This window comes from Acipenser ruthenus, chromosome 32 (genome assembly GCF_902713425.1).
Source record: "Acipenser ruthenus chromosome 32, fAciRut3.2 maternal haplotype, whole genome shotgun sequence".
In the NCBI taxonomy this organism is placed as follows: domain Eukaryota; kingdom Metazoa; phylum Chordata; class Actinopteri; order Acipenseriformes; family Acipenseridae; genus Acipenser; species Acipenser ruthenus.
The window spans coordinates 12,277,280-12,289,555 of record NC_081220.1 but is presented as its reverse complement, the minus strand read 5'-3'; the positions used below and the strand labels follow the sequence as shown (position 1 = coordinate 12,289,555).

At 42.4% G+C, this 12,276-nt stretch overlaps 1 protein-coding gene across 1 annotated transcript in view; it reads left to right on the top strand.

The window, feature by feature from the left end:
• The window catches only part of LOC117965150 (lamin-A-like), a 52,298-nt gene that overhangs the window by 29,541 nt on the left and 10,481 nt on the right, over positions 1-12,276 (top strand). Inside the window, exons 3-6 of the mRNA XM_034910129.2 lie at positions 9,732-9,888; positions 10,140-10,265; positions 10,479-10,649; positions 11,755-11,880. Of these exons, the coding sequence (XP_034766020.2) occupies positions 9,732-9,888; positions 10,140-10,265; positions 10,479-10,649; positions 11,755-11,880 (580 nt within the window). The remainder of the gene's footprint in view (positions 1-9,731; positions 9,889-10,139; positions 10,266-10,478; positions 10,650-11,754; positions 11,881-12,276) is intronic.

The following is a 12,276-nucleotide window of genomic DNA, read 5'->3' as shown; positions in this document are numbered from 1 at the left end:
TTTCAGTAAAGCAGAACCCGGTACTCTACAGCTATGGCCAACACTTTTGCATCACTGATTCTTTTAGGATTGAGGCATAATTAATAAATAAAAACTTTATACGTAATTTAGATCTTTTATTTAACGTGTAATCAAAGAAACTACAAAATGATATCGCCAAAGTCTACTGGAAGCCACAATAGTATTGCAGTGTTTTTCAGTTTTTCGTTAAGTATATGGAAAACTACAAAGCGGTGTGGAATTCAATATGTTAATGTAACATTATTCAGCAGGTTTATTTGACTTTATGAAGCAAAATGTGTTCATTCTATAGGGTGATGCAAAACTTTTGGCCAAAACTATACAGAATAATCTAAATGGAGTAAAACCAAGAAATACTCAGAACACTAGCACCACAGTGCAGATTATATTTAAATTATGCTTTTTAGTCCATCTGCCCTTCACATAAGAAACAGATAGTGTATAATTAAACATATAGGTTACAACTTGGTTCGGACCGGACACCCACTGACCTTCAGTTCTCCTGAGCTGTTATTGGGAGTGGTGAGGGATTGTAAGTGTAAATACTAAAGTGTTATTGGGAGTGGTGAGGGATTGTAAGTGTACACACTGAATCGGGATGAAAAACAGTGGCCACGCTAAAGTAAGTGCAACCGAACCTCCATTAATGGCCATCAGCAAATCAGGACCATCAATCATGCTCATTAATTCCAATGTATATATTTTCCAAGATAAATCAACTCCAGTTTAAGTGGTGGTTTGAGCAGTGCCGGCTAGTTTTGCAGCCAGTACATACTGTACCGTACACGGTGGAGTTCCATCCTTCCAGCAGCTGCTGTCTTCAGTGGGGGTCCCACCCATCAATTAGCAGGCTGGTGCAGCGACTCCTCGACACGAAGCTGAATGGGGATGAACGCAATGCTGCTCAAGGCTGTGTGTCTGTCAAACACAAGCAGCTGCTGCTGAGCACAGATCCTGATCTTTCATCTCTTTATTGTTCTTGTTAAAGCCTCTGCTGTGTATCTGCCCACTCTGTCCCACGCACCTTATTTTAATCTTATTTGTGTGTGTGTGTATGGAATGCTGCTTGTGCAGTTTTTCTCATTACTCCTACTTTGCATCCATTTCTTAATGTAAGCGCCATCTTTAAACCGTGTCATCTTTTAATATCCTCACATCTCATAATGCTGCATCACATCTCATAATGCTACATCACATGTCACAATGCTACATCACATGTCACAATGCTTTATCACATGTCACAATGCTACATCACATGTCACAATGCTACATCACATCTCATAATGCTACATCACATCTCATAATGCTACATCACATGTCACAATGCTACATCACATCTCACAATGCTTTATCACATGTCACAATGCTACATCACATGTCATAATGCTACATCACATGTCACAATGCTACATCACATCTCATAATGCTACATCACATCTCATAATGCTACATCACATCTCATAATGCTATATCACATGTCACAATGCTACATCACATCTCATAATGCTACATCACATCTCATAATGCTACATCACATCTCATAATGCTACATCACATGTCACAATGCTACATCACATCTCATAATGCTACATCACATCTCATAATGCTATATCACATGTCACAATGCTACATCACATGTCACAATGCTGCATCACATCTCATAATGCTACATCACATGTCACAATGCTACATCACATGTCACAATGCTACATCACATCTCAGAATGCTACATCACATGTCACAATGCTACATCACATGTCACAATGCTACATCACATGTCACAATGCTACATCACATCTCATAATGCTACATCACATGTCACAATGCTACATCACATGTCACAATGCTACATCACATGTCACAATGCTACATCACATCTCATAATGCTACATCACATGTCACAATGCTACATCACATGTCATAATGCTACATCGCATCTCATAATGCTACATCACATCTCACAATGCTACATCACATGTCACAATGCTACATCACATGTCACAATGCTACATCACATGTCACAATGCTACATCACATCTCATAATGCTACATCACATGTCACAATGCTACATCACATGTCACAATGCTACATCACATGTCACAATGCTACATCACATGTCACAATGCTACATCACATCTCATAATGCTACATCACATCTCATAATGCTACATCACATGTCACAATGCTACATCACATCTCATAATGCTACATCACATCTCATAATGCTATATCACATGTCACAATGCTACATCACATGTCACAATGCTGCATCACATCTCATAATGCTACATCACATCTCATAATGCTACATCACATCTCATAATGCTATATCACATCTCATAATGCTACATCACATCTCACAATGCTACATCACATGTCACAATGCTACATCACATGTCACAATGCTACATCACATGTCACAATGCTACATCACATCTCATAATGCTACATCACATGTCACAATGCTACATCACATGTCATAATGCTACATCGCATCTCATAATGCTACATCACATCTCACAATGCTACATCACATGTCACAATGCTACATCACATGTCACAATGCTACATCACATGTCACAATGCTACATCACATCTCATAATGCTACATCACATGTCACAATGCTACATCACATGTCACAATGCTACATCACATGTCACAATGCTACATCACATCTCATAATGCTACATCACATGTCACAATGCTACATCACATGTCACAATGCTACATCACATGTCACAATGCTACATCACATCTCATAATGCTACATCACATGTCACAATGCTACATCACATGTCACAATGCTACATCACATGTCACAATGCTACATCACATCTCATAATGCTACATCACATGTCACAATGCTACATCACATGTCACAATGCTACATCACATCTCACAATGCTACATCACATCTCATAATGCTACATCACATGTCACAATGCTACATCACATGTCACAATGCTACATCACATGTCACAATGCTACATCACATCTCATAATGCTACATCACATCTCATAATGCTATATCACATGTCACAATGCTACATCACATGTCACAATGCTACATCACATGTCACAATGCTTTATCACATGTCACAATGCTACATCACATCTCATAATGCTACATCACATGTCACAATGCTACATCACATGTCACAATGCTACATCACATCTCACAATGCTACATCACATCTCACAATGCTACATCTCATAATGCTATATCACATGTCACAATGCTACATCACATGTCACAATGCTACATCACATGTCACAATGCTTTATCACATGTCACAATGCTACATCACATCTCATAATGCTACATCACATCTCATAATGCTACATCACATGTCACAATGCTACATCACATCTCATAATGCTACATCACATCTCATAATGCTACATCACATGTCACAATGCTACATCACATCTCACAATGCTAAACAACACACTAATGTTTTTAAAGAAGCCCCCCCCCCCTCCCCCCGACTCTTCCTTGCCCTCGACTAAATCACTGGACTCTCTCCAAGGCCGCAGTGTCCTAATGTGACCAGAAATGAACACCGTATTCTCAGTGCGGTCTCACCAGTGTGTTACACAACCTCATCATAACCTCCTCGGGTTTGTACTCTCTTGACTCTATACCCAAGCACTGTGCTTCTCCACATAGTGTGCGTGCTGACAAAGAGGAGTCAGTTACAGCACGAGGCCTCCCTCGGGATGGGCCTAGTCTAGTTCTATGCCACCCTGTTGGTGTTTGAATGAAAAACACTTTACATTCATTCACAATACGTCTGAGGTGGCTGCACACATGGATGATACAGGAACCTGTTGGATAAGTCACTTTACTGTGTTGTAGAAGACGACTGGAAAGGCATTCCTTGTGCAGAATCGAATACCCTTTGTGTGTGAATACGAAGCTAGTTCCATTGTTTTGACAAACAGTTTTGCCCTGAAGAAGTTGTATATTTGTAGAGAGCAGTGCTGTAGACAGAATGTTCTTAAATCTTCTCTTATGCCTGCGAGTCACAGCAGGCATGGTAAGAATTCCTAGTTCATTCATCCCACCACCTCTCTTTCGAAACATTCCCCAAACTGCGGCTCAAAGAATTCTTCACATTTTTCACTGCATTTCTCGAGGGGGCAGCGTCTTTAACATGATCACAGACAACTGTCTCGCGAATTCTTACAGCAACCCCTGCAGGATAAGGAAATCAAAGAATACAAGACAAGTGACGTCTGCAATGACGCATTCACTATGGAAGTTGTTTCACCTGTAATTTGCAGAACTGGCTATTTGCAGAGCGTGTCTATTGCCACTTTCTTATTTTTTCCAATCCTATCTGGGCCCACTGCTGATTTTAAGGTCGTTTTTTTTTCCTACATCCATTGTAGAATGTGCGCCCCATCTTTAAATCTTCAGTCATCACTATGTGTGAGATATTAAAGAGGATATTGTTTGAAGATGCGCTCACATTAAACAAATGGATGCAGGAAAAGTAGGATCTTAAAATAAGCAAAATTGCACAAGTGGGCCTCCAGGATTCAATACACATGTCAAAATAAGAGAATGTCCGTAGACAAGTTTGTGCAAATAAGCCCCCTATTCGAATGAGTAAAACAAACGAGGTCCTATTGTAAGTGACTCTGCAGCAGCAGTTGGTGTATAGTTCACCCCCTAGTCTCTGTAAGTCACTTTGGATACAAGAACAGAAAATAGGAGGCACTTTTTTACACAGAGAATTGTGAGGGTCTGGAACCAACTCCCCAGTAATGTTGTTGAAGCTGACACCCTGGGATCCTTCAAGAAGCTGCTTGATGAGATTCTGGGATCAATAAGCTACTAACAACCAAACGAGCAAGATGGGCCGAATGGCCTCCTCTCGTTTGTAAACTTTCTTATGTTCTTAAATGACTAAAATAATAATAATAATAATTTCTGGCCGTCACTTGCAGGATTAATTGTCTGTTTTACTTGCAGTAATCCTGTCAGCCACACCCCACACAGGAGACAATGGATTTTTTAATAAGGGGTTTCCCAGTGCTTGGATCAGTTCCTGCTAATCCCATCCTGTCAGCACAGGAGATGAACTGATATACAGTGAGATCCCAGCCTGCAGCACTCAGGCACCTTTGTCTATGGGAGCGGCTTCTGTTTCTTTGTGTTCAATACTATATGGAAATGAAATCATTAACTGCAATGCAAATAAGAGTACAGGCTTGTTAGTTTAACCTTGCATGGTAATTTAATAGTTATTCAGTGCCAGCAGGCTGGTGTTCACCTGCAGTATCCACACGCGAAAAGCACAATGGGGATTTTAAACAGTGCTTAGAAAAGGACTTGTAAGTGTATTAAAGTACCATCCTATTCCATAGGAGCAGCACCATATAGCACTGACCTCCACTGCATGGGGAGCCTATGGAAATTCTTTGAAGTGGAAGTAGATTGTTACTAAAACTGTAACTAGCCTGTACACAGCTGTGGCCAAAGTTTTGCATTGCCTAGAATTTTAGGACTGAAACATAACAGCATTTCATGTTAGATATCATAATGTGACATTTTTTCAATGTGTCAGTTTTTTGTTAAGTATATGGAAAACTACAAAGCGGTATGTAATTCAATATGTCAACGTAACATTATTCAGCAGGTTTCATTTGACTGTCAAGCAAAAGGAATTCATTCCATAGGGTGATGCAAAACCTTTGTCCATAGCTGTAGATTAGATTGAGAGATTGCTGTCTCTCCGTGTATAGTGTCTGTACAACACAGACAGACCTGGGCAAATACCTTCCAGACATGTGGAGACATTAGATCTGCTTTGACTTTACAAGCACCATAACCTCCCACAGCATCTTCAGCTTGTAATTCTGCAGGGTTAGCAATACACTTGCTGTGCCATACTGTTCCAGCAGTGCCCAGCTATAGCTGTCAACTGGGTGCCCAGCAGGTACACTTGCTTTGTATTCTGCTGTAGAATAAGCTTGGCCTTCTATATCGAGTGAGGTTTTAGTACAGCAAGTTGTTTAAGCAATTCTACTGATGCAAACAGAATGGTCAGTGTTTGTGTGATTAGGTAACGTACTGGCTATTCCGAACATCTCCAATGTAGAACATGTGTATTGCTTTAGATTATGTTCTCAACTTTCCTGGGATAATTCCGTTTTGGAAACCCTGCCCTTCACGTCGCTGCAGTTCAGGGGAGGCTGGTGGGATCAGTGTGATTCACAGATATTTTTACTGTTTGTCTTTATGTCACCTGCAGTCAGTTGTGTTTTACGAGTTTGGCTTCTGAAATATATTTGTTTAGGAAGCTGAAAAATGCAAAATGGGGAGTGGTTGAATATATATTGGCTCTATGTGAGTTTGTGGAGAACCAAGACTTCCGTGTGTAGTTTGTGTGGATTCACTGTCTCTGATGGGTAGGTAAAAAAAAGAGGATTGCGCAGGGTCAGCATTGAGAATGTTCACGTTTTAAATCATTTCAAGTTGGTACCCAGTTGTCTGTGTAAATCTAGGACCTTTTTTTACAAGAGAAGGATTTCTGTTTTATTGGATAAATGGGAGGTCTGGAATCTATCAGCCTAACCAGCTGGTCTTTATTACCGTCAGTGAGCTGGAAAGAGACGGGAAAGCAGCAGACTTTATTTAGAGAAGCAGAGCCTGAAAAAATGAAGTTTCTGCACACGTCACGACTGTGTGGGGTGGAGGTGTTCAGTCTCTGTCCTGTGTCCATATTAAAGTTATTAAGGTTTTTGATCCCTTTCACACACACACACTCACACTAACACACACACACAAACTCACACAGACACACGCTCACAGACACACAAACACTCACAGACACACACTCACACTTTACACAGACACACACACACTCACAGACACACTCACACACTCACACTTTACACAGACACACACACTCACACAGACACACGCTCACAGACACACACTCACACAGACATATGCTCACAGACACACAAACACTCACAGACACACACTCACACTTTACACACACTCACACACACTCACAGACACACTCACACAGACGCACGCACACACTCACACACTCACACTTTACACAGACACACACACTCACACAGACGCACATGTGCACACACACACAGAGATGCTCAATCTCAGGTGCTTGAACTGCAGTAAAATAAATCTTTTTGATCACATGCAGCCTGGGTGCTTAAGGCTGTAAAATCTGTTTTAGATTAAACGTGTTTAAACCTTTTAAACTTTCATTTTACATTTTCAGAAAAAGTAATTCAGTTAATAGTCTTTTATTTAGCATTGATTTCCACAGATAGTATTTAGTATCTACAGGAGACTCTCAGAACTACGCACACCTTGGGAATGGAGTTCGTAAGTCTGAAATGCCCAGACTCTGTAAATGAGTTTTCAATGGTTTTAATAAATGTGTGCGCCTGCTCTCTACACCCTCAATCTGGTGAATAATACAAGGATACAGCACAGTGATGCAGTACACATACAGTGCCTTGCGAAAGTATTCGGCCCCCTTGAACTTTGCGACCTTTTGCCACATTTCAGGCTTCAAACATAAAGATATGAAACTGTAATTTTTTGTGAAGAATCAACAACAAGTGGGACACAATCATGAAGTGGAACGAAATTTATTGGATATTTCAAACTTTTTTAACAAATAAAAAACTGAAAAATTGGGCGTGCAAAATTATTCAGCCCCCTTAAGTTAATACTTTGTAGCGCCACCTTTTGCTGCGATTACAGCTGTAAATCGCTTGGGGTATGTCTCTATCAGTTTTGCACATCGAGAGACTGAAATTTTTGCCCATTCCTCCTTGCAAAACAGCTCGAGCTCAGTGAGGTTGGATGGAGAGCATTTGTGAACAGCAGTTTTCAGTTCTTTCCACAGATTCTCGATTGGATTCAGGTCTGGACTTTGACTTGGCCATTCTAACACCTGGATATGTTTATTTGTGAACCATTCCATTGTGGATTTTGCTTTATGTTTTGGATCATTGTCTTGTTGGAAGACAAATCTCCGTCCCAGTCTCAGGTCTTTTGCAGACTCCATCAGGTTTTCTTCCAGAATGGTCCTGTATTTGGCTCCATCCATCTTCCCATCAATTTTAACCATCTTCCCTGTCCCTGCTGAAGAAAAGCAGGCCCAAACCATGATGCTGCCACCACCATGTTTGACAGTGGGGATGGTGTGTTCAGGGTGATGAGCTGTGTTGCTTTTACGCCAAACATAACGTTTTGCATTGTTGCCAAAAAGTTCGATTTTGGTTTCATCTGACCAGAGCACCTTCTTCCACATGTTTGGTGTGTCTCCCAGGTGGCTTGTGGCAAACTGTAAACGACACTTTTTATGGATATCTTTAAGAAATGGCTTTCTTCTTGCCACTCTTCCATAAAGGCCAGATTTGTGCAGTATACGACTGATTGTTGTCCTATGGACAGAGTCTCCCACCTCAGCTGTAGATCTCTGCAGTTCATCCAGAGTGATCATGGGCCTCTTGGCTGCATCTCTGATCAGTCTTCTCCTTGTATGAGCTGAAAGTTTAGAGGGACGGCCAGGTCTTGGTAGATTTGTAGTGGTCTGATACTCCTTCCATTTCAATATTATCGCTTGCACAGTGCTCCTTGGGATGTTTAAAGCTTGGGAAATCTTTTTGTATCCAAATCCGGCTTTAAACTTCTCCACAACAGTATCTCGGACCTGCCTGGTGTTTCCTTGTTCTTCATGATGCTCTCTGCACTTTAAACGGACCTCTGAGACTATCACAGTGCTGGTGCATTTATACGGAGACTTGATTACACACAGGTGGATTCTATTTATCATCATTAGTCATTTAGGTCAACATTGGATCATTCAGAGATCCTCACTGAACTTCTGGAGAGAGTTTGCTGCACTGAAAGTAAAGGGGCTGAATAATTTTGCACGCCCAATTTTTCAGTTTTTTATTTGTTAAAAAAGTTTGAAATATCCAATAAATTTCGTTCCACTTCATGATTGTGTCCCACTTGTTGTTGATTCTTCACAAAAAATTACAGTTTCATATCTTTATGTTTGAAGCCTGAAATGTGGCAAAAGGTCGCAAAGTTCAAGGGGGCCGAATACTTTCGCAAGGCACTGTAGTGTAGGGTTCTTTAAAACAGCACGATCAATGGAAAAAAGCTACATTTTAAATTACCATTGAAACCGTAACTGTAGCAAAAGCATTGATTTAAACATCCAGGAGTGGCTGTCTTGTACGGTAGGCATGGTTGAGCGATTGCACACTTCCACATAAAAGTGGGTCAGTTCATAACTTCTCTTTATTGAGTTACAATTATACTGAAAAATAACATAAACAACTCCACACATTAACATGTTGACTTTATGTATTCTAAATAACCCAGCAATCATCACAGGTACAAATACACAAACATGCTATAGAGCTAACTTTTTTCAGACAAATGGGGGTCACCAAAAGTGGTTACAAGAGTATTAATCGAATGACAAATAAATCTATAACTGAACTGGAGTCGATCAGTGATACGGTATAATTACAATTACGCAGGTGTGCCAAGGGTCAGCAACAAGTCCAGTTAATTCTGAACTGTACCATTACAATTGTGATTGACCCCAGATCTGATTCCGCGATCCTAACCCAGTCCTCTCTCTCTCTCTCCTCTCTCCTCCTCCTCCTCTCTCCCCTCCTCTCTCTCTCACACAGGAACACCAAGAAGGAGGCTGACCTGGCCGGGGCGCTGGCTCGGCTCAAGGACCTGGAGTCGCTGCTGAACTCCAAGGAAGCCTCTCTGGCCACGGCACTGGGGGAGAAGCGCACGCTGGAGGCGGAGCTCCGGGAGCTCAAAGCTCAGCTGGCCAAGGTCACTTTACAGGGTTTAGTTACTTTATGTTTATAGCCCCATCTGGTGGTGGTTCATTGAAGTTATCAACACCATAGTTAGTCATTTGCAAGCATTTAAAGTTACAAAGACATAGTCACTGCAAAGTTTCATTAAAATATCACTAAAGTGTTGACCATGCTTTGTGTTTGCTGTGTTTTGTGGTTTGTGTGTTGACAGTGTTGACCATGCTTTGTGTGTTGACTGTGTTGTGTGTTGATTGTGTCTGCCAGCTGGAGGGAGGTCTGAGCGACGCTAAGAAGCAGCTGCAGGATGAGATGCTGAGGAGAGTGGATGCAGAGAACCGCCTGCAGACCCTGAAAGAGGAGCTGGAGTTCCAGAGAAACATCTACAATGAGGTCAGTGCAGCCAGCCAGTCAAGGGGATAGAGCTGAGGAACTTGGAGGTATGGAGGCAGTGTGGTCTAGTGGTTAGAGCTAAGGGAGGCAGTGTGGTCTAGTGGTTAGAGCTGCGGGAGGCAGTGTGGTTTAGTGGTTAGAGCTGAGGGACTGGGAGGGTGACAGGTAGTCTGTTGCTCTGATCCAGGCTGTCTCTGTGTTCGTTCCTCTCAGGAGCTGCGGGAGACGAAGCACCGGCACGAGTCCCGGCTAGTTGAGATTGATAGCGGGCGGCAGATGGAGCTGGAGAGCAAGCTGGCCGATGCTCTGACTGACCTGCGAGCTCAACATGAGGAGCAGCTGAAACTGTACAAGGAGGAGGTGGAGAAGACCTACAATGCAAAGGTACCAGCCATTCAGCTACCCATCCACCCACCCATCCATACATACATACAGCCGTTCATCCATACAGCCATACAGCTACCCATCCATCCATCCACCCATACAGCCACCCATCCATCCACCCACCCATCCATCCATCCATCCACCCACCCATACAGCCACCCATCCACACATACAGCCATATAGCTACCCATCCATCCATCCACCCATCAATCCATCCATCCATCCATCCATCCAGCCATTCATCCATAAAGCCATCCATCCACCCACCCATACAGCCACCCATCCACACATACAGCCATATAGCTACCCATCCATCCATCCACCCATCAATCCATCCATCCATCCATCCATCCAGCCATTCATCCATACAGCCATCCATCCACCCACCCATACAGCCACCCATCCACACATACAGCCATATAGCTACCCATCCATCCATCCACCCATCCACCCATACAGCCACCCATCCACACATACAGCCATATAGCTACCCATCCATCCATCCACCTATCCATCCATCCACCCATCCACCCATCCATCCATCCATCCACACATACAGCCATCCATTCGTCCGCCTGTCTGTGTAAAACCGTACCTGCCAATGCAGCTGCTTTAATGAGCAATGGTTCTGTTTAACACAAAGTCAAAAACTTCCAACATAAAGCCAGTAGGTGTCTTTAGTCTTATTGCATATCTCTGGCAGTCCTTCCATTTAGCATCCTGTCAACACTTATCTAAAAATCTTGTTCTGTTTTTCCCTATATGTTTGTAAAGCTGTCTTCATGTAGCATTTTCCACTTTCTCTTACTGAGTTGTGTTGATAGTGCTGCTTAACTTAAGCTAAATGTGTAACACGCTGTCCACACTGCACAAGAATATGTCGTGATGCACATGTTATTCAGCTAGGGTGGGTACGGGAAACAGTTTCAGACACAAGCAATATGAAAACAAGTGTCCTTTAAAAGGAATATTAAAAAATTGGTTTATTTAGAGCAAATGAGTATTGCATCATTTGTTTGCCTTTCTAAATGAAGTCTTGCCTTATCTTTCCCTCTTTCTCCTATCTCTCTCTCCTCCCTCCCCTCCCCTCTCTCTATCCCTGTAGCTGCAGAATGCTCGTCAGTCCGCGGACAGGAACAGTCAGCTGGTGGGCTCGGCTCATGAGGAGATGCAGCAGACCCGTGTGAGGATGGAGTCCATGTCTGCTCAGCTCAGCCAGATCCAGAAGCAGGTGAGTACTTCCACACCACTGAACCAGTAGCACACCTGCCTGGGCTCTTTATCAGTATCACTGCCTTGACCTGGCCTAGACTCCACAAGGTGCTGGAAGGTGTTCGAGGGATCCGTTGAGTCATTAAGATTTCAATCGGTGCAGAGAGGTAGGCAGAGGGTCCTGATGGCGACTGTTAACGTTGTCGAAAAAATTCCCATCCAGGGATGGAAATAGACTCCCATTGTATAGCAGTTTGAACCATTCCTAGTTTACTGTGAGTTTAGTAATTCACACCTGAGCTTGTAACCTACACACTGTGGCTAATCAAGCTCTAAAACCTGGAATGGGTGAAACTGCTTATTTCCATGCCTGCAGTCTTCAGCTCCTGGTTATTGGAAGCTCAGTGCACTGTGT